The 25,781-nt window shown below is 41.7% G+C and overlaps 1 protein-coding gene across 26 annotated transcripts in view; it reads left to right on the top strand.

The window, feature by feature from the left end:
- The window catches only part of DTNA (dystrobrevin alpha), a 190,657-nt gene extending 165,938 nt beyond the window's left edge, over nucleotides 1–24,719 (top strand). For 15 of the 26 annotated variants that reach the window (XM_014936932.1, XM_014936941.1, XM_014936934.1 and 12 more), the window contains 6 exons: nucleotides 1,393–1,410; nucleotides 6,609–6,768; nucleotides 9,460–9,549; nucleotides 10,096–10,264; nucleotides 11,218–11,350; nucleotides 21,491–24,719. In XM_014936932.1, the coding sequence (XP_014792418.1) occupies nucleotides 1,393–1,410; nucleotides 6,609–6,768; nucleotides 9,460–9,549; nucleotides 10,096–10,264; nucleotides 11,218–11,350; nucleotides 21,491–21,646 (726 nt within the window). In that variant the 3' untranslated portion in view covers nucleotides 21,647–24,719. Of the gene's footprint in view, nucleotides 1–1,392; nucleotides 1,411–6,608; nucleotides 6,769–9,459; nucleotides 9,550–10,095; nucleotides 10,265–11,217; nucleotides 11,351–14,727; nucleotides 14,775–21,490 lie in introns of all 26 variants that reach the window. The other 11 variants (XM_014936935.1, XM_014936943.1, XM_014936936.1 and 8 more) reach the window with 3 other exon arrangements.
- Nucleotides 24,720–25,781: the final 1,062 nt, after the last annotated feature.

Below are 25,781 nucleotides of genomic sequence, written 5' to 3' on the forward strand. Positions count from 1 at the left end.
GACCACAGAATTCTGCAGAACTTTACTATTTCCACCCATGAAATTTGGTTTTGTGTCCTTCTCTTTCTATTTTTTGCCTTGCTCTTTCAATTCAGGGGTTTCAAATGATGCTCAGGTGATGTTGTTCCTGTAGTAACACTGCATCACCATCATCACCTACTGCTAAGTGGACAGAGCCTCAGAGACAGGCTCTGAACTATTGAAGAATTAATACAGTCCTTTAAATAATACTGCAGCATGATGCAAAACAGTCCTGTTTTGCTCTTTGGTAGGATTTGGCCACATCTCTGGATTTCAGGCTATCAGTCTGTGGATCAGCCATTGGACAATGTCCAAACAGAAAATATTTTGTGGTCCAGTTTAAGGTTTTTTTAGAGTTTTCTCTGCTGAGGACACAAAAAACAAACAAACAAAAAAGGAACAAACTGGCTCATAAAACAAGTTAACTAATAACTGTGAGAAAAACAACTTGGCACTGTACACTGCTACCTACTCCAGCTGACAGTACAGAATTGCCCTTACGAGTTCCTTTAAGTTTGCCCATTTCAGTCAGACATGCCATTTGGCAACCACATCTAACTCTCTGATCTTAGAGATGCTTACCCAACACTTGGTCATTTTCATAAACACAGAAACAAGCCCTTGTTAAACAGATGAAACACACCTAAATGAAGGACCTCTGTTAAAAATGAAGGTGTCAAAATGCATGTGCCTTTTTAAGACAGACTAGGGTAGGATGGAAAAGGTGTATTTATTTGCAGCATCCAGCCCTATTTTACCTGATGTGCCTCAGGACAGATGATGCCAGAAATTCAGCTTGGAAGAAAGTCCTCTGAGTAGCATAAGAGTCTGTTCTGTTGTTGGCCATGCCAGGTAAAATGAGAGCATGGAAATTCAGTGCAACTTGTGTCAAATACGGCTCTGATAAAAGCAGAAGGAATTTCACTGAAATCCAGTGAGCAACATGTATTCGCATCAAAGGATGAGTTGTGTCGTTTGCATCTCCTCAAGCTCAGGCTTCTGCAGCCACGATGCAGGAATTGGTGGCACCTGAGCATCAGAGCCCACCCAGCAGCCAGCAGATTGCTGGGAGCTGGCAGTAGGCAGGATACTTTTCTTTCTACCTATGACATGCTGCAGAGCTACAGCTAGTAGTCCGGGCTGCCTGCTGTCATTGCACGGCCTGGACAAAGAAAATTTGGGGTAGGAAATGATAGTAGCTTTCTGCATGCTTTGCCCTGTTCTGGTGTTTCAAAGTGTGCAGAGGTGGGACCATAACCTGGTGACACACCTTCAGCTGTCTCGACTGTACCTTCAGCCCTGTTACTCTTTGTTTCCTGTTCTTCACTTACATCCTGGCCAATCTCATGCACTGATCCTCTTTTTCTTTAGGAAGAAGAATTGAAACAGGTAGTAAGTTACCTCCTTGCTGGAGGCCTCACTAACTCCTAAACGTGATTGTGTTCCTGTGATTTATTTTACTTCCTTTGCTTGAAATGCGTGTGTGTTCTTTTGACCAAAATTAATACTCTGCAATTCTTTCACACATTATTTTCAAGTATCTTGGGGCAGTTTCACAATTAAACACCTTTAGCCCCCGAGAAAGGGATCATGGCTACAAAGAGTCTGGAACTTTTTCTCACTCCTCTAAATAAGAACATGTAAGATGTGGAAACCACCACTCAAATGTGGTGAAACCAACCTACAATACGAATTAAAGAACACTTCTATCATAGATAACATTTTGAAAATGTTATGAGAATTTTGGAACTGTAAGAAAAACATAACTGAGTTAAAATTCAACCAGGGCATTGAGTTGGAAATCCCACTTTATCCAAAAAAAGTCAGGGCATTGTGTGCACATCTTTTAAAGTGGGCACTGATGCTAACAGTCCCGTGAGTCTTCAGGAAAATAATCTAGTTTCTAAATGGCTTCTGCAACCTAGATCAAAAGGGGCAAGTGTTTATATTACTAATGGTAAATTTTAGACTATTTCGTTGTTTTGGAGCTTTTTAGTATTGAACTCGATCTTGGAAACATATTACGCTAAAAAAAGCACTTTTCAGACAGCAGTCTGATTTATGAGTCTGACAAAAATGCTTCATTTTAACAAAATACACTTCCTCTTGCTTTCATCAGCAGAAGTAGAGTTGCAAGTGTTGATGTGTTCTGTCTATGGTAGAGCATGCAGATTTTGTAGGTAATGCTCACCTTCACATAACTAAGATTTTGGCTAATTTTTGTAGAGCATCAGTCTGTTGCACACAAAAAAATAAATCTGACCAAACACCACCTTCGTGTAAGGGCTGTCTTTTTTGATTCTGCAGTATTAAAAGATCTTCCATTCGCGATAGAGCTGTTCCCAATGTGACAAGAGTTTCCCTCTCATATAAGATGTTCACTGGACAGTATAAATGAAAGCACATTTTCAAGCTGTTATGAGATATGATTTTTTTCTCCCGAGAGTAACAGCCTCGCTGAATACCAGGTGATGATGCTAAGGAATTGCTCTCACCATTCCCATTAAATGATCCCCATTACGCCGTGCCATTTCACGATCTGTTGAGAGAAACAGGATTAAATTAATTTCTGGAGGAATTCAATTGGAAGGAGCAGCCTGGCAATTCATCTAATGCTTATGAACTTTCTATTTCTCGGCTGCCCTTCGTTGAGAAAGGATAATGAGTTCTCCACATCTGTGTGGCTGGGTGAGGGCTTTCCCCATCTGTCATCCCAGCTCAGCTCCGGCAGAGGGAGCAATGGGCTAAAGCTCCTGTGAAGCCAGTTTTCCTGTCGAGCATTTTATCCTAAACATGCACGTCACTTGGTAGTGGGAACTCTTCTGTCTAAAAAGAGCTAACTTAAAATCCGCAGCAGGTTGACTAGGGATGCTAAGGAAAAGGATCTGGGAGTCCTGGTAGATAGCACACTTTCCATGAGCCAGCAGTGTGCCCTTGTTGCCAAGAGGGCCAATGGAATCCTGGGCTGCCTAGGAAAGAGTGTGGCCAGCAGGTCCAGGGAGGTCATTCTCCCCCTCTACTCTGCACTGGGGAGGCCACAACTGGAATATTGCATCCACTTCTGGGCTCCCCAGTTCAAGAGGGACAGGGAACTACTGGAGAGAGTCCAGCGAAGGGCAACAAAGATGATTAAGGGATTGGAGCATCTCCCTCCTCAAGGAGCTGGGACTCTTTGGCTTGGACAAGCGAAGACTGAGGGGAGACCTTATTTATGTTTATAAGTATCTCAACGGAGAGTTGAAGGATGTTGGAGCCGGATTCTTTTCAGTGGTTTCCAGTAATAGGACAAGGGGCAACGGGCACAAGCTGGAACATAGGAAGTTCCATTCAAATATGAGAAAAAACTTCTTTATGGTGAGGGTGACGGAGCCCTGGAACAGGCTGCCCAGGGAGGTCATGGAGTCCCCTTCTCTGGAGATCTTCAAGACCCGCCTTGATGCAGTCCTGAGTAATGTGCTCTAGGTGTTCCTGCTTTAGCAGGGGAGTTGGACCAGATGACCTCTAGAGGTCCCTTCCAACTCTGACAATTCCGTGATTCCATGAAGTTTTCCTAAAAAGCATGAGAACATTGGTAGCTGCAACCAAGTACAACATAAAAGCTAAAGCCATTCACGTGTTCGTGGTGGCTGCGGTAGCTCCCCTTCCAGCATGTCTTAGTCCTCAGCTGGTGGGGCTGCCGAGGTTTGGGAGCAATTCAGTGCTCAATTTCTCAGCTGAGATTACCAAGAAGTCATTACTGATTATCACAGCAGGTTTCACGCCATTAGCTCTAGCCTGTGAAAACAATCACGTTTCTCCTGTTAACCACTAAGCAGGAGTCCAAACCTAATAGCATTCCATTCCCACAAACTTGGGCTGAGGTGGATCTAGATGAGGAAAATGTAATTAAAGTGCTCACCCCTCTGAAATCAAGGATTCCCTGGTGTCCTCCAGGGGGTATCTGATCAATGCTCATAAATACTTAAAGGGCAGGTGTCAAGAGGATGGGGCCAGACTTTTGTCAGTGGTGCCTAGTGACAGGACAAGAGGAAAGGGGCAAAAACTTGAGTATAAGAAGTTCCATCTAAACACGAGAAGGAACTTATGTCCTGTGAGGGTGGCAGAGCCCTGGAAGAGGCTGCCCAGAGAGGTGGTGGAGTCTCTGTCTCTGGAGATGTTCAAAACCCACCTGGACACGTTTCTGTGCAACCTGCTCTAGGTGGACCTGCTTTGGCAGGGGGGGTTGGACTAGATGATTTCCACAGGTCCCCTCCAACCCCATATCACTCTGTGATTCTGTGATCCTCCTATTTCAACTTGCAGTTCATCAGTTCTGTCTGATACTGCCCAAATAGTATAAAAAGAGAAGAGTTTTTTTACTGTACAGGGAACTCCAAATGTTTCATCTCTCTGTGCTTCCCAAACAGTTTGTTCCAACACTGAAAGCTCCAGATAAGAGAGCACTGTTTATCATAAACACGAGATCTCAGTCATAGCTGCAAACAGACACAAGGGTAAGCACTGGTGTGCAGCAGCTTTTGCATTGCCCTTGTGGGAAAATTCCAGCAAAGAAGTACTGGCAGGCATCTGTTATTTTTAGTAAATAAAATGCCTATTCTGAAGTTCATTCCTTAAATGGGACTTGACTATAGGAAGCAAATTTTGTCCAATTTTTTCTCATTTTCTCTGAAAGTTCCCACTGTTGTTGGTGCTCCTTAGAACCAAGATCAAAGGCAAAGGGGAGCTGAGGAAAAAGGGCAAGCGAAAGAGGGAGCTGGGAACCAGAAATTCTTTCACAAATTTGTTTCTCAGAGGATGGAACATTCCCTGTAGGGATGTGAGAGGAGATAGCTGTAGCTCCCTGATCCCCTGCCTGGTGTGCTGGGGGTGTGACCTCCAAGGACCTGCTCTGGTGGGAGGTGTCCCTGCCCATGGCAGGGGGTTGGAACTCATGATCTTTAAGGTCCCTTCCAACTCTAACTGTTCTATGATTCCTCGATTCTGTGACCTTGGAGCATCTCCAGATTGCTCTCTGTGCCCTGCCTCTGGAGGACTAGAGATCTGCATTTCTGCTGGAATGGGTACAGATAATTCCAGAAACAGGAGAGCATCTGGCCCTTATGTATTCGATTTCCCTTTCATCCATCATGTAAATGCTCTAAAACTGATCATTAAAGAAATTATCAGTATTAAATCCTCCGTTCTCCCATCAGTAATGTGCTTATTCTTCATAAACCTAATTTGCCCTTGAAGTCTCTCTGGTGATAATATCTCTTAGAAAGGGGTGATAGAAGAAAAGAACAAATGGCTTAGTATTCTGATACATTATTTATGGTGTGGGGCAGGAATTTATAAAAATCTCAAGGGCAATGCTGCACTCCTCCAGCAATGGGCTGCTATCGTCTGTCTGTCTGTCTATCTATCTATCTATCATCTATCTAAAAAACATATTTGCCAATCCTTATGAGGCCTCAGTGGCAGCCACTACAGAAGAAAAGGCATGGGAAGAGTTAAGAAATCCTTCTGAATTCTCAAAATAAACCCAGGGTGAGGGAGCCACCAGCCCTCAGGTTACTTTTCACTGTAAATAACCAGGCACATGAATTGTAGTTCCCCGTTAGCAGCACTCAGTCCTTGACATCTACCAAACACAGGTTTTCAGTCAAAAGCTGTGTGCTGGTCGGTGTGAGCTCCAGTATTTGTTTTTCTTACATCGGATACATGTTCCTGGGGGGTTTGAAACAGGGGATGAACAGGGGGCCGTCTCTCTTTGTCACTCACCCAGCTGCATTTGTAAAAATGACTACTTTGTAAAGTCTGCTTGAATTTCAGCTAGGTGACACTAAAACTGCGAGGTGCTAACAGCATGGCATTTTATATGACTGGTGTTAAAACGTTTTCACTTCCAGCAGCTGAACCCACAGCAGGAATTTATATTGCCCTATTCCCACAGTGTTTGGGGAGTGCCAGAGTACATCCTGGCGAGCCAACGATTTACTAGTGCATGATTTAATGGTGGCTTAAAATAGTTCTCTACCTCCGAATAAAAAGCATAGGGCTGTATTATTTATTGCGAGTGTCAGACTTTATGTGGCTGAGAGGTTTGTGTGTGCTGTGAATTGCTCCTGCGGGGGCACGGAGGGCAGGGCTGTGGCCAGCTCTCACGCAGGGCTCTGGTGAAAGGGGCTGTTCCAGTCCCTTGCCCACCTCGGTGCCAGCTTCTTTCCCCTTCTCACGGCCTGGATGAGTTATGTTTTATCAAACACTCACCAGAACTGGGTGATTGAGAGCTGGAGGAGGGCAGAGAGAAGGTCTGTGCTTTGCTGCTTATTAACTTGGATATTTTTTTAATATAATTTAGCTGCCTGACATTTTCCCATGCTTGAGGGAAGTCAGGACTTGACTCATATTTTCCTACTCGTTGTTTTTCTGCACGGAAGCATTGCTGTCCGCTAACAACTGGCTTCAGTATATTTCTTTTAGCAAAATTAACATTACCCAGCTGATCTACGGACAGCACAATGCCTTTAAGCTGAGGGATGGGTGACAAGGACAGCAGGCGCCGGCTCTTGCGAAGACCTGCTTAACCCCTTGTGCTTGTTTTGCAGACCCAAGGAGCAGGCTCCCCCCGTTCCTCACCCAGCCACACCATCAGTCGACCCATCCCGATGCCCATCAGGTCTGCCTCTGCCTGCTCCACCCCGACCCACGCACCTCAGGACTCTCTGACCGGGGTGGGAGGAGACGTGCAGGAAGCCTTTGCACAAAGTAAGTCTCATTGGTAGCTTCTCTGAGGTCCTCGGAGACTCTCTGAAGAATCCTTCCTTCTTGTGGTTAATGACTAAATGAACTTGAGCTTCTGAGTTGCATGCAATGAAACAAACCTCCCAAAAAAAATCTGCAACGACTGTTTTACTGCTGAAAATCAACTTTGTCAGCCATCAGACTTTGCTGTCAAAGCAAGCAGATAAGCAGAAGCTGGACAATGATGCCAATTAGTGGATTTTGTGCTAAGAGGGAATTTTGATGCAAGGTGGTCGGACCAGTTAGTTATCAGTGCTCTGTTAACCAGAAGAAGAATTGCTATTGACCTCGGCAAGGCGTTGTCAGTGTCTTTGGTTTTAAAGAAGGACTTTGCTAGGAACAGATGATACAATCACAGAATTAGTTCAGGTAGAAAGGGCTCCTGTAAGTCACCATGTCCTCCTGCTCAAAGAAAGAGGGATTCAAAGTGAGATCAGACCTTTACCAGTTGAGTTCTGGACGAGTCCTGACGTGCATTTTCCACAGCCTCTGTTCTGGTGTTTCAGTGTAAATTTTTTGTCCTTCTATCTGATGGGAACATCCCTTGATGCAGCTCGAGACTGTTGTTCCTTGTCCTTTTGCTTTGTGCCAGTGAGAAAGGTTAAGCTAGACTAGATAGGAATCAAGTCTAGAAGTCTGGGTGAACCCTCCCTTTGCATTTCCAGAAAACTGTCATAGGCTGCACCATGTATTTCACTCCTCTTTTCACTCTTACATCAAGTTACGATAAATTTTAAACTGTTTTGAATTTCTAAGGCCACAGATTAAATGATTGTGCTGAGTACTAAAGAAAGTAAATAGTCTATGTGATCTAAATGAAGAAATATTCCTTCTTTTTCTTATCTGCTCTCCTAAAATATTTACATCACTGCAATTATTTTATTCGAATACATTTTTTCCCGTTTCCCTAGTACAAATCAAATGTAAGTGGAGCTCTGGAGTTCCTCTGCTACAGTGGAAGCCTGTTGGTGCCCAGGAGCCTAGTTCAGCCCTCTCATGCACCCTTTCCCTTGACTTTCGTGGCATTTGTGTCTGTGTGCATCTTATGACAAGGTTGAATATATAATGCAATCAAGAACTTTCTACTGAAGTGCTAGTCAGTTGGTGTATTGAACATGTTTTACCAAGGCATAATACCCAGTCCCAACGTAACAGATTGCTGGATGTCTCATTTTCTGTGGCAAAAGAAACAGGCAAGACATATTTTTCTTCTTTCCAAGACAGGCAAAAATGTGGACTGTTATAGGACAGTTTTTTCCAGAACTAAGAGCAAGAGAAATAATATAGCAGCCACAATAAAATAAATAATACTAAGGTTGCCACAGGCAAATGCTTAAGTAAATAAAAGGCAATATAAAAAGGTAAGCAATCACATTTAAAAACTGCTATATTTGCCAACTGTTCTGCCATGTCTTGACATACGACTTTTGGGGGGGGGTGGGCTAAGATTTTATGAGTCCATTCTGTGCTGCGCAAGCAGAGATACGCCTATAAATGCATTATGCAGACACGCCATGGTTAAAGCATGGTTTCTCTTTTTTTTTTCTCTTTCATAGCGTTTGCAATAGTTCAAAGATACAACAATGAGAACACTTCAGAAGGGGAATGGCTGAGTGTGTGTGTGTACAAGAGAGATTAACTACTGTAATTAACATTCCAGTAACCATTTGCTAATGGATATATTTAAAAAAACCCAAAAAACAACTCTTTAGGATACGGGGGATTTTTTTAAATGTATTGTTTTACACTCAGCCAGTTTTAAAGAATCTACAACAGTCGAATCCTCCCAATTCCTGTCAATAATCCAGTCTGCAAGATTAGAGATTCTGTGAAATATATTGATTATTCAGCTACAATAGGAGCTATGTTTGGGATTTGGGGGAGTTAAGCATGCGTTACCTACAGCCTGCTCCCAGGGAAGGAGTATTTCATGCAGCTCACAAGGTTCTTTCATGATTGATGGTTAAGGGAATACTGCCAGGTTCAGCATGGAAGCACTTCTAGATGCATTATTAGGAAGAGTTTAAAAGCAGCCTAGGGCTGTTTAGAGAGGCAATAGTGCTTTCTTTATTAAAAATAAATAAATAAATAAATAAAGAGAGAGAGATATAAAGTAAATTATGGAATATACAAGAAAGTCCTTGAGCTGCAGGACAGGCTGAGCAGAAGCAGAGAGGAAAAATCCGTATCAGTCTTGATGAGGTCAAGTGTGTTTCTTCAACATTTGCCATAATTATCTGGCAAATACCTGACAATAATGGTGTCATTAAACAGAGCTGTGGGAACTTAGAGAAAACACTTCATTTCTTCCCTCCTCCCCTACAGACATTTTAAATGAGTTCACGCTGGATTTAATCTTCCAGGCCTGGTCTGCTGGTGTCACCACACAAATGCAGGCTTGATGGCGATGAATAATCTCCACATATCTGGCATTGTGATTAAATGAAGCATGAGAGTAGGCTTCTGCTCTTGCATACAGCATAAGTAAATGAGGCCATTCTGCAGAGAACTCTTCTGCACGTGTCCCTCATAAGCACTTTGATACCCTGAATTATCACAATGGCAGCTTTCAACAGGGTTAAAACTGCTTTCAACTGGAAAACATATGTCTTGTGAAGAATATTAACACTGTGTTTTGTCTGTCTCTTGCTTCAGGTGCAAGACGAAACTTAAGAAATGATTTGCTGGTGGCAGCAGATTCAATCACCAACACCATGTCTTCTTTGGTAAAAGAACTAAATTCTGGTGAGTGGGGCTAACGAGGGTAGATAATCACTACGGTGACATTTCATATATTTTTGAAAAAACGGGAGGTAGGAAAATACAAACCAACAAAACAGCAGTGTAATGTATCTTCAAAGCTTTTTATGCTTTCAGAAAAAATAACAGCTTCAGGAATACAGCAGTTCTGAAAGCTATGGACATAGAGGTGCAGCTGGATAAAGTGAAAACTTTGAGACGTTTGTTTGTGATTCCACGAGGAGCAGGATTTCACTCTTTAGAAATTTCGTTCACTATAGAACCTATAGGACCTGTTGTAAAATGCAGTCTGTGGTATTCTCATAAAAATACTGTACCTAGTAACCCAGATAAGTAAAAGCTTCGCTCTTCTGTCCCACCACAAGAAGAAAACAATTAGCTCTGCAGATATATGTAGAATAATATACTGTTATTCACTATGAGGAGGTGGCACTCTAAGCTGGAAAGGCAGAGAAAGGCTTACAGAAGTAGGCAAGTCTACTTACTCTTGTGAAAGTTAAATGGAACCGTGTGTCACCTTTTGCTTCCCAGAAGTGGGCAGCGAGACAGAAAGCAATGTGGATTCTGAATTTGGACGGACTCATTTTGATGACCTCGTTCCATCCCCAACATCTGAGAAGGCTTTCCTCGCGCAGATCCATGCCCGCAAGCCAGGGTACATCCACAGCGCTGCTGCCACCGGCTCCATCCGCAGTGACATGTGGGTACCTGCTCGATTCGCCTTCCTAATCTCAGTATTTTTCTGTTGAAAAAGGAAAAATTTTTACACTGAAAGGGCTATTAAGCATTGGAATGGGCTGCCCAGGGAAGTGGTTGAGGCACCATCCCTGGAGGTGTTCAAAAGACAGGTTGATATAGCGCTTAGTGACATGGTTTAGTGATGGTTTTGTTTTATTTTTTATCAGAGGTAGGTCGATGGTTGGACTAGATGATCTTAAAGTTCCCTTCCAACCTAGACAATTCTATGATTTTGTGATTCTATGAAAACAATATGCATCATGTAATATTTTCACTCCCTCTCAACTATTTGATTACCAAAAAATAAAATGCCTAAATCCAAGTGAGCACAGCTTCATGGTTAGATAGTAGTGAGCTGTGTATACAGTAAAGGCCAGAACTCAGGGTGCCCTCAGGAGTGGGCTGTCTCACATCCAGTCTGGTACACTCGGGCAGTGTGGAGGCTGTGGGACAGCTATGCTCCCAAATATGCCCTGCAGTCCCATTCCCTGCTTATCCAGACTGAGGGGCCCGCTGGAGCCCACTGGAAAAAGAGAAGCTGTTAAATGGAAAGAGTGCTTTTTATTGACCAACTCAATTGATCAACAAACTGATTTAATTTTAGAATGTGAATCTTCCTGTCAAAGAAAATGGGCATCTTTCCAGTTATTTTTAGTTCAACCTCTGTGTATAAAGTTATTGATAACTTTTGCTACTCGTTTCCATGGGGAAATATCCATTCCCCCAAAATGCCTTCAGCAGAATATGCCCTTTGATCTACTTCATCAATACCAGATCACTGGAAAGGGGAAATAGCAGAAGTGTTTTCCACTGACTAAAAAATCAGGTTCTCCTCATAGCTTACAATGAGGGGAAATCTTATTGACTCTGAATGTCATTCATCTCAGGAGGCTATTTATTAATAATTGTCTTTAGGGTTACAGAAGATGGAGACCCCTATGTCAGAGCAGATGATGAAAATTACGAGAATGACTCTGTCCGCCAGCTGGAGAACGAACTGAAAATGGAGGAGTACCTGAAGCAGAAGCTGCAGGATGAGGCATACCAGGTGGGAGGACAGGAGCTACCCATGCATCTCCATAAGTGAGAAACAATAATGTGCCACAGCTGCCCAGTGCCCTTCTTAACCTGTCCTGGGCCCTGGGGCATGTTCTATTCTCCCTTACTAGAGCAGCCACATTCCAAAAACTGCTGCTGGTCTCTTCCACAAGCAAGCATGCATCTGGCCTTTGTGCATCTCCAGGAAGACCACACTGCCTGAGGCACACAACAGTAGTCCTTAAGCTTACCAGGGCACCAGGTGGGACAGAACTGCCTCTGAGCTTGTTCTCTGCCGGTGTCTACCAAGTCACTTAGACCTCATTCCCCCGTACCACAGAGGCTGGCTGGTGGTGTCAAGCTGAGTTCTGGCTATATTTGGATTATTTTTTTTTCTCCAGCAGCGAAAAACATTCATAATGGTTTCTCCAGTGTGAACTGAAGCTCAAGTGCAATCTGTGTGTTATTGTCAGAGTCTGGAGGGAAAGGGTCCAAAATGAATTGGATCCCAGAGGACCAAGTATTCAATAAGCATCTAGTACAGAGAAGCCTGGGGGTTTGTCATTAAACACCCCCTAAGGAACTTTTCAAAGGGCATTTGTTTAAGAATTTGAGTAAAGAAAATTTGGCAGGAGGGAGCCGGAATTCTGCAGATATCCCATCCTGTCTGTGTAATGGTCTCCACTTCTACCTAGTGTAGCGTACTATTGCCAGTTCTTAAGTTATTTTGACTTCAATCATCCTAATATAAAATTAATTACTTATAATGTTGGTAGTAACGTTAGTAGGAGGGCATACTCTGTTCAGTTATTTGGGAGCAGAGCTGAAGCAAGCAAAAATAACTATTTTCCTGCATGGTAATCAATTAAAATTTCGAACTTGGCACTACAGAATGTAACCACGACCAAAAGTATAAGTGGGCTAAAAAAAAAGGGATTCAGCAGGTACTGAGAGATCAGATGTGTGGAAATGAGGTTCAAAAGCACCTTCTGAGCAGGAATTCTTTAGACTGCTGATTGGTGGGCGCTAACAAGATCTAGACATGTTTCTGGTAGTTTAGTGTCCATTGCCAGTCACCTTGGAGACCAGAATCTGGAACCGACAGGCTCATCATCTAATGAATAATGGCTGCTCTTTTGGTCTTCTTTTCTGTAAAGCTGCTAGGATAAGTTAGTCTTGTAAAATTTTATTGACTCATATCAAAACTGCAGGTAGTTTTGAGGTTGATGTGAGCAACTTTTTTTTTTTTTTAATTGTTTACCTAGTTCTGCTACACACCTATGGTAGCCTGCCAAAAGTCATTTCATTGCAAAGGTCTTTAAGGACATGATGACAGGAGCAAAATTATTACAGACTATTTACTAAGGCAACAGCGGATGACATGGGGTTTTTTTATCACAGTTTTTTATCCAAAATGATAGGAAATGGCAAAAATGACAGCCTTTTAACTTCTGAACAGGATGAGCAGCTAATGCTGATGTAATGAAAAGTAATTGTAGTACTCAATTAGATTAAAAATCATTGAGGAGTACCTCAATGGTGACAGCTGTCAAGCATCAAATAATAAATGTTATTATTGCTGGTAAAAATTCCGTTTTCTCCAGAAAGAACGATAGACCAATGTGACTGTCCTTTGATTACAGTATGGAAGTGCAATATATGGCAACAGTCACACATTGCAAAGGTTTTTTTTACATGCACAAAGTTGAATATGCACAGGCACTGCAAAATAAGGGTATTCATTGTGTAGAAATTACACGTGGCTTAATGGAACTGGGTGTTACTCTTGCTTCAGTCAAAACAGAGCTTTTCTACTGTCTTCCGACAACATTCCCAGAAGAAGGGGAGGAAATCTCCCCATCGATGTCAGAATAAAACTCCTTCTGAATTTAGGTCAGTTAACACTACTCCCAGGTGAACTTTGTTCCTCATTGTTCTAGATCATTTGTTTCCACTGGGTGGAAAAAAAAAAGAAAAAAAAACAAACAGAAAAAGAGAAAGGCTTTTTTCTTTCAAAAATATATTCACTAAGGGAACAGAAAGTCCTCATTCTAGGCAAGTTCTGTTTAATACCATTTTTCCAAAAGAAATTTCATGATGTACTTTACTGTCCATGAGATTGTCAGGTCCTATCAAGCAATGATTTGACAGTAGTGACTTGTAAGTAGAAATTATTTTTAGTAGATAGATAACCACAGACCCAGAGCATGCAACATCCTTCCCAGTATGGGTGATGCTCTTTCCATGGCAATGATTTGACAGTAGGGACTTGTAAGTAGAAACTATTTTTAGTAGATAACCACAGACCCAAAGCATGCAACGTCCTTCCCAGTATGGGTGATGCTCTTTCCATTAGGGAACATGTTTAAAGCAAGTGAGAATATGTATTAATTTAGTAGGAACCACTAGGATGATTAGGAGATGGTTGGATAGTGTCATGTATTGATCCTGAGATGTATACTTTGGCTTTGGCTCATTCTCTGTACTTTGCAGTTAATTTGTGATATTTTGCTATTTTATTCCTTTTTCTACTAGTATCACTGAGATAAAGACACAAGATGAAGACACAACTAACTTTCTACTTACCAAAACAAAGGAAAATGGGGAAATTTCTGTTTAGGGTATCCTATTGAACACTGGCCAGGTCAACTATTCTCATGTTGCATCCAACCATTGGAATTTATTACAGGCTGTTTTACTATTTGTACTCACATGTACACTGCATTCATCTGGATAGCCAAAAAAAGCTGGTGGCTGTAGATATCGTTAATGCAGTTGTCAGCTGAAAAAATCTGCGAGGAGGAACTCCTACTAAGGTTACAGTATGATAACCTCAGTAACAATATGGTAACCATTTTTATGTTATTAAATGTCTCACTTCGTGTAAAAGTAGCACATTTTAAAAAACGTGTAGATGTGGTGTAGCATGGAAGATGGTTGGTCAAAACCCACTCCTGTTATTCGTGTCACCTTGTCTCCAAGAAAGATTTTCAAGCTAAACTCTAAATTAGTATTAAAGTATGAGCAGAAAACCCAAGATACACAAGGAAATCTAGGACAGGGGACCTCAAAAGACACTTCTTTCGCTCTGTTTTTTGAAGCATGTTGTAAATAACAAGTATCTGTACCAGGAAAAAACACATTTAGTGCACAAGTGTAAATGCTAACAGTGCTTATCCTCCCACATCTGCTACCAGTTGTGTTCTTGTTACAGTCTTTTGCTGGATGTGTTGTGTAAGACACTTTTCGTTGGGTTTATTTTCAGGGTCCATAATTTCTCCCTTTATTTCTAGGCTTGTGCATGGCTTTCTTCAGAATAATACACTGCCTGGCTGCTCACTGGCTTAATTTGTCATCTTCTTGTTTTCTATCCTTTGTTATCTACAGGTCAGTTTGCAAAGTTGAGTGCAATATCCTTCTCTCTCTCCTCTCAAGTAAGTATCATTATAGCTTAGAAGAATGTTTGGAATGAATCCTCACAATGTGTGTTTCAGTTGCAATGCACCTTGTGCTGCCTGAGTGTATGTGAAGATGCCATTTCTATCTTCTTTTAACATGTGTTAGGATGCCTAGGAATGCCTCTAAATAATTTCCAATAATCTGTTTGAAATATGGGCCTAGTCCTGAAGATTCCTGCTAAGCCACCACCCTTTTTATCGTCTTCCTTTGCTGACCATAAGAGTGAGAACATGGGCTTTTTGTCCCTGGGGATGATGACAAATATATTAGTTCAGAGAAACCTTATCCAGAAAATAAGGAATAAGATAGCATTTCAGGAGTTCTCTTCCTTACAATGCTTTGGTCTTCCTAGGATCACTGAAATAATTTCTGGTGAGATCAGAACATCTACTCTAGTGTGTGAAAGAGGAGTTAGGCAAACATTAAAGAAAGCAATCCACCAGCTGCTTAACCATAGAGGTGTCCTCAGGTGTGCTGTGGAAGTTTAAAATGCCCCAATCCAAAGTGCAAGGTACTCGGCCACCAGCTGGAGTCTGGCAATTCAGAGAGAAGGCAAGAAGGTCTACAAATTTCCCGCTGGCCCATATTCAGGTCATGTTCCTTACACGTGCCAACCTCACAGTTGCAGCACTGAGTTTAACGCCAAGTTCAGCAATTGTGTTTTTATTCAGGAACACAGACAACAGCTATTTTTATGAAGTAGCCTGTTATTCTGAACTTTTGCCCAGGAAATGGGAGACCATGCATTTCCTTCTTGCCTCATCTGAAGCTGTGGACTCTGCATTTTTGACTTCCTAGGAGAGCAGGGTGCCCTGCTGTGAAGGTGGCAGTGAGACAGGGCTGTCCATCCTGCTGTGACACTGAACCATGAGGTAACAGAAGGGGAGGAGAAATCAAAATAGAGGTCTGACTCTGGTCTGCAAGCTGAGCCTCTTCCTCAAAGCCAGAACTAAAGGCAACCAAAAGTCAATTATCAGATGGGCACTTCAGGTTGGGAGCAGGGTCATCTTCACATCAGCAAAACCAGTGAACTGGCCTGTGCCAACTTTAGCAGGAATTCACCTTGCCAGATTTTGTATGCCATGCTTTATGCTAGACCTCCTGGCAGTTTTGATGGCAAAATTTGACCCTGATAACAGCTGAATTTGGATGTCAAAGTGTGGCCCTTGTGAAAGCAGCTGCCAGTCTTCAGTGTTAAGAGCTGTTAGGTATTTCTCAAGCATCTGTCTCAGTGTCTCCACCAGCTAAAGGAGAATAAATGGATGTGAAAAGCAAATAAACAGCAGTACCCAGAGTACTATAAACACCAAATCACTGCTCATAAAAATTCTCCTAACATTGCCCCTCAGGTTACATTCATTTTCTCAGTAGCCTTATTAAAAACATGAGCTTTGTAGAATTTCCTCAACAGAAAAACTCGTTTTATTCTTCTGTTTTGTTGCAGTCATCAGTTATAGATCAGAAAAGCTAAATAGATCTTTCAACAATAGTGTGTGTGAGTATAACTATGTATGTAGTGGAAATGTTATATATAACTGAATTTAATTACAGTTACAAGTAACTATGACTTTAAAGGGTAGCTGCATTTAAACAAACCATTTGCACTATAAAAAATCCTATTAATTGGAATCATAAAGCTCGATCAACCCCATTTAAAGTTTCTGCATTTGTTAGGAAGCAGCAATAATGTAGTGATGTGGGGAAACCTTGCGTTCTTGAAAATATATATCCTGTCTCAAATTAGCAGAGACCTGAGACTGAGCTACTATCTCATCTCCTAGAAGCTTTTGAAACCTTTTGAAACCCTGTCAAAAAGAAAATTTTTTAAGCACTACGCTCTGGTTAATTCCATACTGAAACTCTCTTTAGCTCCCAGGGGAGCACTTCAGCCAGTACCAAAGACTGAAACACTCCCCACCAGTGGTAAAAGCCTGGCCCTCTAGAAATTAGCAACAAAGATCAGTGAACTTGGCACTTTACCTGTATCCGCCAAAAGCAAACTGTGTATTATGGTAGATTGCAATAAATACATCTGTACATGTTAGGTGTGTCTTAGTCTTCTCAAGATTCACTCTTTTGTGAATATGGAAGATTAAAGTATCTTGTGTGTTTCATTTGGTACTAATATTTCATAGCCTTGGAAAATTAAATCCAAAAATTGTTCATACCGGTCACAAGGTCTAAAGAGCTTTTGCTGTTTACATTGGGTACTTACTTGAAGCTTAGCTGTTGCATCAAGACCTTTGCTTTGAGGATAGTATTATTCAATCAATGATGATACAAATACAGTCAGTATTACATTCCCTAGTTGGCCATATTGTATTGTAGTCGTGCTTATTTTAAAAAAGGTGGGAAAAAATAGAAACTTCTTATAGAAACTTACTGTAGCTTCTTATGAGTGATACTGCCACTGATAGCCAGGCACAGAGTTTTGTTCATTTCCTCATTCCTTGGTCATGGACAAGTGGTGTTGATCTCATTTGATTAAGGCTTTTTGCATTCTATTTGCATTTGCATTTTAAAAAGGGTTATGTACCATTCTCTAGAATTGATTTGGAAATAACATCTAGTATAACAAACTCCCAAGAGACAAAGTGGTTCCAGTAATACATAAAACATAATTTAATCATCTTTTCAGTTTACTTTTTATATTAAATGTACTTTAATACCAGTTGCTTTATTTTTAATAGAGTAACAGGGTGAATTTGAGCTTGTTTTCAGCAGGCTCTAGGCAGATCTTGAAATTAGATGAACGTGCATCTTATTTTGTCTTTACCCCCTGACAGCAGTTGCTTTTTTGCCAAGGATGGCCAATGGGAGCAGAAAGCCTCTATCTCTGAAAGTGATTAAAAAGTTGTCATTTTCAATGAAGAGCTGTCAACTCGTGCAGTGGTCATGTTCTCACAAGTTGTAGAGTTTCCTAGGTTTTCTAAAGCAATGCTTTCTTGGTGCTGTGGCAGAGCAACATTGCAGTTGGTCATGTCCAATTCATTTATATGCATTATTATAACAGAAAAGGAGGTGTGAAAACCTAATAAAAATCAGACCGAAGCATCCATTAAGAGGGAGTGCAGAGAGGAATCTTATTACAGATTTTGTTCTCTATTTTTTAACTGTGATCACATTTTCTCCATGTTGACAAAAATATATAATAATTTAAGTTGAAGACTGAATTCCATTCCCACTCCAAACCCTTTCACTTGCTCTAAACCTTATCACACAAATTGCAGGGTCTGGCACTTTGGGTGGCCAGGGCTGACATTTTCCATTGCGAAAGTGACTGAATGGTTTATATTGGAACAGGTGGAAATTTTTCAAACACAAAAACCCCAAATCTCTTCGACTTTCTTATATGAATGCATTGTTAAATTATTATTTATCCAACTTGGCTGTTTTTCCGGGACCAAAGTCTTGTTGAGTAATTCTTTCATGTTTTTCTCAGCTTTTTCCTTTTTCTCCAAAGTCTGTCATGTTTACCAGCAGAGATAAGGAATATTGCCAAATGCCAGGTGATGAAACCCATGGGCCAAGGGAGGTGATGTGATCAGTCCTGCCTGCCCGGCGTGCCGCTGTGAGAAGGGCTGTTGGTTAAGCTGAAGGTCACAGACAAAGCCTTTAAGAGCTGTGAAGACACAACTGCCCTGCATCTCTGTTTTTCTTTTTGTTTTTTCTGGGAAGGAAATAAGATTTTAGAGCTAATGTGCATTCCACCGGCCACTGACGTTTTTAGCCCTTTGCAACATGGACCTGGCCATTTACTGTTTGGGAAAGGTGGGACACAGGATCCATAGCCAGGTTACTAGCCCACAGTTAATGGATGTGTGGGTTTCAGGTCTGCTGTGCCCACTGCCAGAGGTCACCTTTCCCAGCTGTGCCTAGGCCTCCCTTTGACTGTAGGACCCCAAACTCCTAGTCAGATTTGACTGGGTGCTTTTAAAGCTGATGCACCTTGGTTCATTTGTGGTGTGGGCTTCATGCCAAAAGCTCAGGAGATCACAGTGGTGCAGGTGCATTGGCTGATTGGGCCCCCAGGAGGTCATCTGGTCCTGCCTGATGCAGGTCTAGATCCAACACAAGACCATGTCAGCCATGGCTCTGTCTAGCAAAGACTTGAAAACCTCCACAGATGGAGATTTCACCACCTCTCTGGGCATCCCCCTCTCGTGCAGTGCTGCCCTCATGGTTTTTTTTTTCCCTTAATGTCCAACCTGAACCTCCCAAAACGCAGGTTGTCTTTTTGTCCTTTTTGTGTCCTCCAGCCCTACCAAGAACATTTTGGCGTTGTTGTCCTTGTAACTACCCCTCAAATAGCTACTAACTGATCCCGTCTTGCCACCTCTGCCCATCCTCAGCAAGCCCAGTTTCTTCTGCCTCTTCCTCTCAAGTCAGCAATGCAGTGGTGAAGAAGTAGGATACAGGCACTAGATGAACTCCCGCATCCAGAAGTCATACTCTACCAGCACAACCAAATGATTTGGCATCTCTTTTTTGGTTTGTTTGTGGTTTGGGGGTTTTTTGTTGAACAAATACATAAAAATCATCATTATGTGGACCATTCCATTTGATAATAACAGCAGGCTGCCAGCACAGTAATTTTCAGAAATGTCTGCTACATTCCCTCAGCTATATTTTGGTTTTCCTTTTCATATTTTCTTCTGAAGCATTCGTTTTTCTTCTTAGCATGTAGGTGTAAAAAAGCAGTAAAGGAACTGTGACCAAGTTATCTGGGAAGAAGCAGCTTTAGCTCTGTGAATTTAATTCTAAAATTACACAAGTGATAGAGATGTTTTTTGAAAATTGCTGAATGATAAGCCACAGAAAAGAACCTGTGGATTAAATTACAAAAAAGGTCAAGAAACAGTTTCATAACATGACAAATGATATAACTCTTAACTTGGAATTAATTCTGGCATTTCCAAAATGCTGCCATTAATTTAGAGCTCCGAGGTTCATCAGTACTCATTATATCTTGTATGAAAATCTCTCTATCCCAGAGCTGGCTGTGGAACAGAGAGAAGCCTCAAGAGAATTTAGAATAACCTCTCTGCACTCCACCAAGGAGAGGTAATTATCCAGAATGTTCGAAACAAATCCAAATACTTGGCAGTGCTATCAATGCATCTTAATGCATCCAGTGTTTCACAAGCCACTCTTATCTTGCTCTTGTGGTTTATAATGATACCATCAAGAAATATGAGATGTACCTATATTTACATAACCCTGAAATTGATTCAATAAAAATCAGTCTTAGGCAGCTGAGAACTGACCTCTTCCATCCCTTTCATTTGCATTTTTTGACTGACTTGTGAAGAGCAAAGCATTCCTTTGCTAAGATTTCCAAATTAGTTTGCAGACTCAAGCAGTGCAGATACATGTCTGATTTTTTAAAAATATTTAAAATGTACCTCAAGAATTTTTCGTGAACCTCTCATTAGACTTGCAGTGCAGGTTTCCTTCCCATTTATCAGCAAGATATTAATGCTAGGTCTTCTCTAACTGCCTGATACAAGGAGATACTAAATTAAGATCATCATACCATTTGGCAGGCTTAGGTATTAAGGAATCGGATGGAAGCATTTGTGTTTGAATAATTAATACAATCAAATGGTGTCAGGAAGGAGAAGCAGCAAGCTAAACTACCTGACCTTTCTTCATTCATCAGCTTTAATTTAACTCTTTTTTACTGAAGTAATTTGCATTTCATATTTCATCTTGTTAGACCAGCTTTATGCCTTGAAATGAGTAGAAAAGAATTCATGTCAGTGGGACTTGGTCTTTTATGCCATTATTGTCAGATCTCATGCAATGTGAGTTGGTTTTCTGTCTAGAAAAGAAACCTAGTTCAAGAGGAAAAGGATGAGCTCCTTAACTTTGAAAAGGTCAAGTGTGTAAACAGTGCTTTTGTGATAAATATGCCAAAGGCAGAAGTTTGGGATATTACCAGACTGTAGATCCCGATGTAGTTCTGAGAAAGAGCAGCAGCTGTCTATCAAGCATTTTCCATTGTCATCTAAAACTTCTATGCCTTGTGATATAGGAATTTAAGATACTGATGCTTCAGGATACAGAGGAGCACCAAGGAGAAACTGGTGCACCAGCAGGTTAGGCTATTCATGAGCAACAGCGCCCAGAAGGATCCTTTTAAGTTACTAAATTTATTTTTAGACACAGGAAAACATATCCAGGCACGTAAACCGAGGGTGAGACATTTACATGTGAGGGGAGGCTCCTGATGGTGAGTGACTTTTAACTGAGTGGCTGGACACTGTGCTCAGGGGGAATAATCAATGGTTTCAATACCAATAATCTATTAATAGAGCAACCTGAAAGGGTAAAATGGAAGGGAAAGTGGGGACATCTGCAAATCTGTGTCAGTGCAGACTGAGTCACCCCGGGGTCCCACAGCAGAGCAGGAAACAGCCTTCTCACCCAGGGTAAGAAGAGTTTCCAGCTTCCCACGTGCCCTGGAAGTTTCTGTTTACAGCTCCAATGCCCATGGCTCACCCAGGTAGAATGGCTTTTTCACTTTTTTAACTTTTTCAGAGATAACCACAGGAACTGACCGGCTCTTCCTTTTGTTTTATTCTCTCAGTAAAGCAGCAGGCACAGGCTTTACTCGCCCTGCCTGTGTGGGTGCAGCATCTTAAACCAGCACTGCTTTTAAAAACCTTCCCTAAACATTTCTCAACAGGCAAGCTGCAGTCAGACAGACAACGAAAGCTACGTAAGAACTGATGATGAGGAGAGCTGCTTTCGGACAGACGATGAAGAAAACTCGGCTGCAAACTTCACAGAAGAGTGGAACCAAGAGGTGCAGCGTCTCTTGACAAAAAAATCACATAACTAAGTTCTGAGGACTGTAGCACAGTACTTTTGTTCTAAGAGTTGTAGTTTGTAGATGTGTGTTTTTGACAACAAGACTTTTGTTTAAAGCTAACTTATATTAGCTACATCTTCTGTAACATGGCTCATTACCAGTGAAGAAAACAGACTGACATACGTACTGCTGTTACAAAGGATGGCGGTATTAATAACTCACGTAAACCCTTTGCACATGATATTGAACCTGTTCAGTTTACAATGACAATACTGTTTATAGATAGAAATTTGATTTCTGAATACTTTGAGATTTTAGTAGATCCGTTTACTATACACTGTACATTTTTTCCATGGAAGAAATAAAAAGCTACAATTATGCATTTAACACTGAATGATTATACTCCTGAGTGTATATATCTAGTAGCCCAAAAAACAAAGTACCTGACTATATTTGCAATTTGTTTGCAAGTCTTTAAATTAAGACTTATACAAAATGTACTAAAATAATAATAATATAATTAATAATAATATAATATAAAAAACTTCTCTAATTTAGGTCTAATGTGTAACTTAGGAATGTTTCTTTCAAAATAATCTAACAAATCAGCCATAGAAGTTAGTGTAAATATTTTTTTTCCAAATAGATATCATATACAAAAGGTGACATTCAAATGATATAGAATCTAGTTTTTAAATCAGCACAGATCTTCTTAAAACTGTGAACTATGTTTTGAAATACTCGTTGCTAAAGCTGTTTATAAACCACAGGTGCCATAAGATCCCTGAACTGACTGATGTTACGTATAATCCTCCATGGTATTGTTTCATTGATGTTTTAGCTTTAGTAAGCATGTGTTCAACAAACCGGCTCTTTTCCATCTCTCTGCCCTTCCTCTTCCTCCCCTTGTCCCCCCCTCCCCCCCCATCCATTATGTTATTTTCGAGGCCTTCAGCTTTAAATGTACAGGCTTAAAGTGCGCTTGCAACTGTTTTTCTTTTGATTTCCGAATGTGTATTGCCTTAGCCAGCCACCAGATGTTCTGCATGCACTCTTGGAAATGTGTAGTGAGACTCTTTGGGAGCTGGATGGAGGAATAGCTATCAGTGAAAAGCACAAGAAAAGCGGTGGGTATTTTTTGGAAGGACAGGCATACAGTTACAGAATTGGAGTTTTGTCCGGTTTAGTATTTTTCAAATATAAAGGCATTTCAGGACTTAACCTGGCCATTTTGGATGAGGCAGCAAGATTGCTGGCTGAAAAGCCCTTGCTCTGCTGTGACTCCAAACCTGCAGATACTCCCGAGCGGGGACTGACACAAACTAGCTGGAACGTCCTCCCCACGGCATCTTGCTTGGAAATAAAGATGACCACGTAGCACTGCCCTGCAGAGAAGCAGGAGCCAGGCCAGGAACAGCCAGACCAGAAGCCAGGCAGTAACAGGGCACGATGCTACACGTTGGCCATACAGCAGTGGCTTGGGACCACCTCCGTGCTCATGTCATTTTACTGCCCTAATACACTACTACGGCTTCCAGTCTCTGGCTGACCTAAGTGACACTGCTTAACAGCCCCCCAAAACGGTAGCATTTCATGCAGATGTTTCCCACCAGCACAGTTTGCCTACAGCAAGCGGTGAGGTTCCCATCTACAGCAGGTTGACGTGGTTTGTCTGTCCTGGCTTTCATGGTGACGTGGGTGTGCGCTGCCGTGTTTACGTGAGGTTGCAATGTAGCTCGACCCAGTAAGTCCACTTGTTTGCATGCACTCTCTAGGCTCGTGGCTGTTTCCCTGGGCACTGTGTGTTAGGGAACGAGTATCTGTATGAAAGAGCTGCTGCCATTTTTCACTTCCATATTGCATTATGCAGATCTCTCGTCCGCATCTCCTTGCCTACCTGGGCTCGGTCTCAGGCATCCAAATGTACACTAAGGCATCCAGATATCTTCATGTAAGCTTTCCATTCTTGCAGTCGCTGGTCCCTGCTCCAGGGGTATGTGCTGTCCTGGCAAGGCGGGCACCGCATCCCCCGATGCCCCCTCCTCCAACCTCCTCTCAGGAATGGGTGAGCCTCCACTAGTGCCTAGCACTCCATGTTTAAAGCTACTCCAGAGAAGCTGTAGATGTTGCTGTCAGCTCAGGATTCCAGGCAAGCATTTCCTGAACAGAGATAAAACAAGCTAGAACACAGCTACATGCAATGGCTGACTAATTCAACCCATGTCGTGTTTAACTGTACCCAGAGTAACAGATCCCTCCCATCATTTTAATGTCTGTGTGCTCATTATTACTATGCTTAAAATAGATGCAATAGAATAAATCCATTGCAAGGGCTTCCGGACTAGGAGTTAGGAAAAGAGTTGATGGGTCAAGCGCCTTTCTCTCGGGCTGGTGTCAACAAGGTGATCCCAAGCAGAGCGCTGGGTCCCGTATGCCCTGGAGCTCTGAGATGAAGCACCTCTTACTTGGCTTGCCAAATATCTATTTTAAGCATTTTCCAACTGTTGAGCTGGCTGCGTTTTCGCCCAGCTGGTCTTTGTCTGCTTGTTGAATATTATTTTGGTTGTGGTTTGCGGTCATTGAAGCAAACAGTTACAGAAGAGGTCCCTGGCATGGGCCTTTTCTTAACTACCAATGGCCCACCACAGCAGTCAAAACTCCGGGTGGTTTTACTGTCACTGGAGGGAAACCAGTGGTTTGGAATCAGGAGACAGGGATGTGAAGATGTATAGGGTCCTTGAATGTCCAAAGCGAAGGTGGAGAATGGGTTGTCTGTAAGTAGTAATGTTAACTAAACTGCATAAAAAGGTGTGTGGCCTTTGTTGTGATATAATATGTATTTTCTTATATGCATGAGCCAAATTGTTGCATCATAATTTATCATAAGTGTGTCCACCTTTACTTTCAGTCATCTTCTCCCATCCTTATTGGTTCTTGGCAATTACTGTAGATAGACCTTGTAAATATTGCAACCTCGGGTTGCTCTAATCACGTTGGTTCAATTCAGCAGACGGAGCTGTGAACAACAAGCACTCCACTGTGTCCTGAAGACAAAAGGGCATTTTTACCTTTGAACCAAAAAAAAAAAAAAAAAAAAGAAAAATCAATTCAGCAGACGGAGCTGTGAACAACAAGCACTCCACTGTGTCCTGAAGACAAAAGGGCATTTTTACCTTTGAAAAAAAAAAAAAAAAAAAAAAAGAAAAAAAGTATGAAGAGTTACATCTTGAGGCTACTAACTGTAAGACATTTTTAAAACTACTGTACTTGACACCACTTGAGACAGATACAGAGACACTAAAGATGTCACGGTATTCATTGGTATTGTAACAGAACTGCTATTGTATGGGTTTTTTTGTATTGCTGTTAAGTATTGTTTTGTGTGTGTGTGTTGGAACCTACTGGGGACATGTTATATTTTGAAGTGATTAAACTATTTAATTGTGTGTCTATATTTTGGAATGGAATTATTTCTTCATTAAAAAGATTTTTAAAAGTAATTTGTGGAGCATCATATTTGTGGCTTATTTTTGGGTTTTGGAAGCAGTGGGGTTTCTTCCGTAGGGAAGGAACATATGTCCCCATAGAACAGCAAGAAGTCCTTGATTGACCCACAGACTCCTCCACCCTGTGCGAGAGAACTTCTTCCACCACTCTAAGCATGGTACCAAGCAGCACCTGCTTTCGGTAGCCCAAGCAGTTTCTTCCTTTCTTAATCCTCTGTATCTTTAGCAGCTTCACAACCTGAAAATGCAGTTCTGCTGACAAACATCTCCACCTGCTTCCACTTAACAGCAATGAAAATCACCATAAGCAGAGACAACAGGGGCCTGACGAGGCACCTGGTACAGACCTATGAGGGGACTCTGGTCCTCAGGACCCCAAACTGTCTCTAAGAGTGTAATTTTTCTTACCTGGTGTGTTTCTCTCTCGGTCCTTGGAAGGAGCAAGACCATGGAAGAGGTGCATTTTCAGACATAGTCACATGTTGTCTTCTATTGCAGAAGGACATGAAGTCTTTGGTTTTCCAATTACACCTTTAAGGTGTCTTTCCATATCAGGTGTTGGTAATTACAACAGGTTGCTAACCTAAAAGAGCACGGATTTGCAAAGCAAGGGCTCTTACTTCAAGCAACAAGTTTGTGCCCTGCTGAAATACCTCCAA

The sequence above is a fragment of the Calidris pugnax genome, unplaced genomic scaffold (assembly GCF_001431845.1).
Source record: "Calidris pugnax isolate Ruff unplaced genomic scaffold, ASM143184v1 scaffold51, whole genome shotgun sequence".
In the NCBI taxonomy this organism is placed as follows: Eukaryota; Metazoa; Chordata; class Aves; order Charadriiformes; family Scolopacidae; genus Calidris; species Calidris pugnax.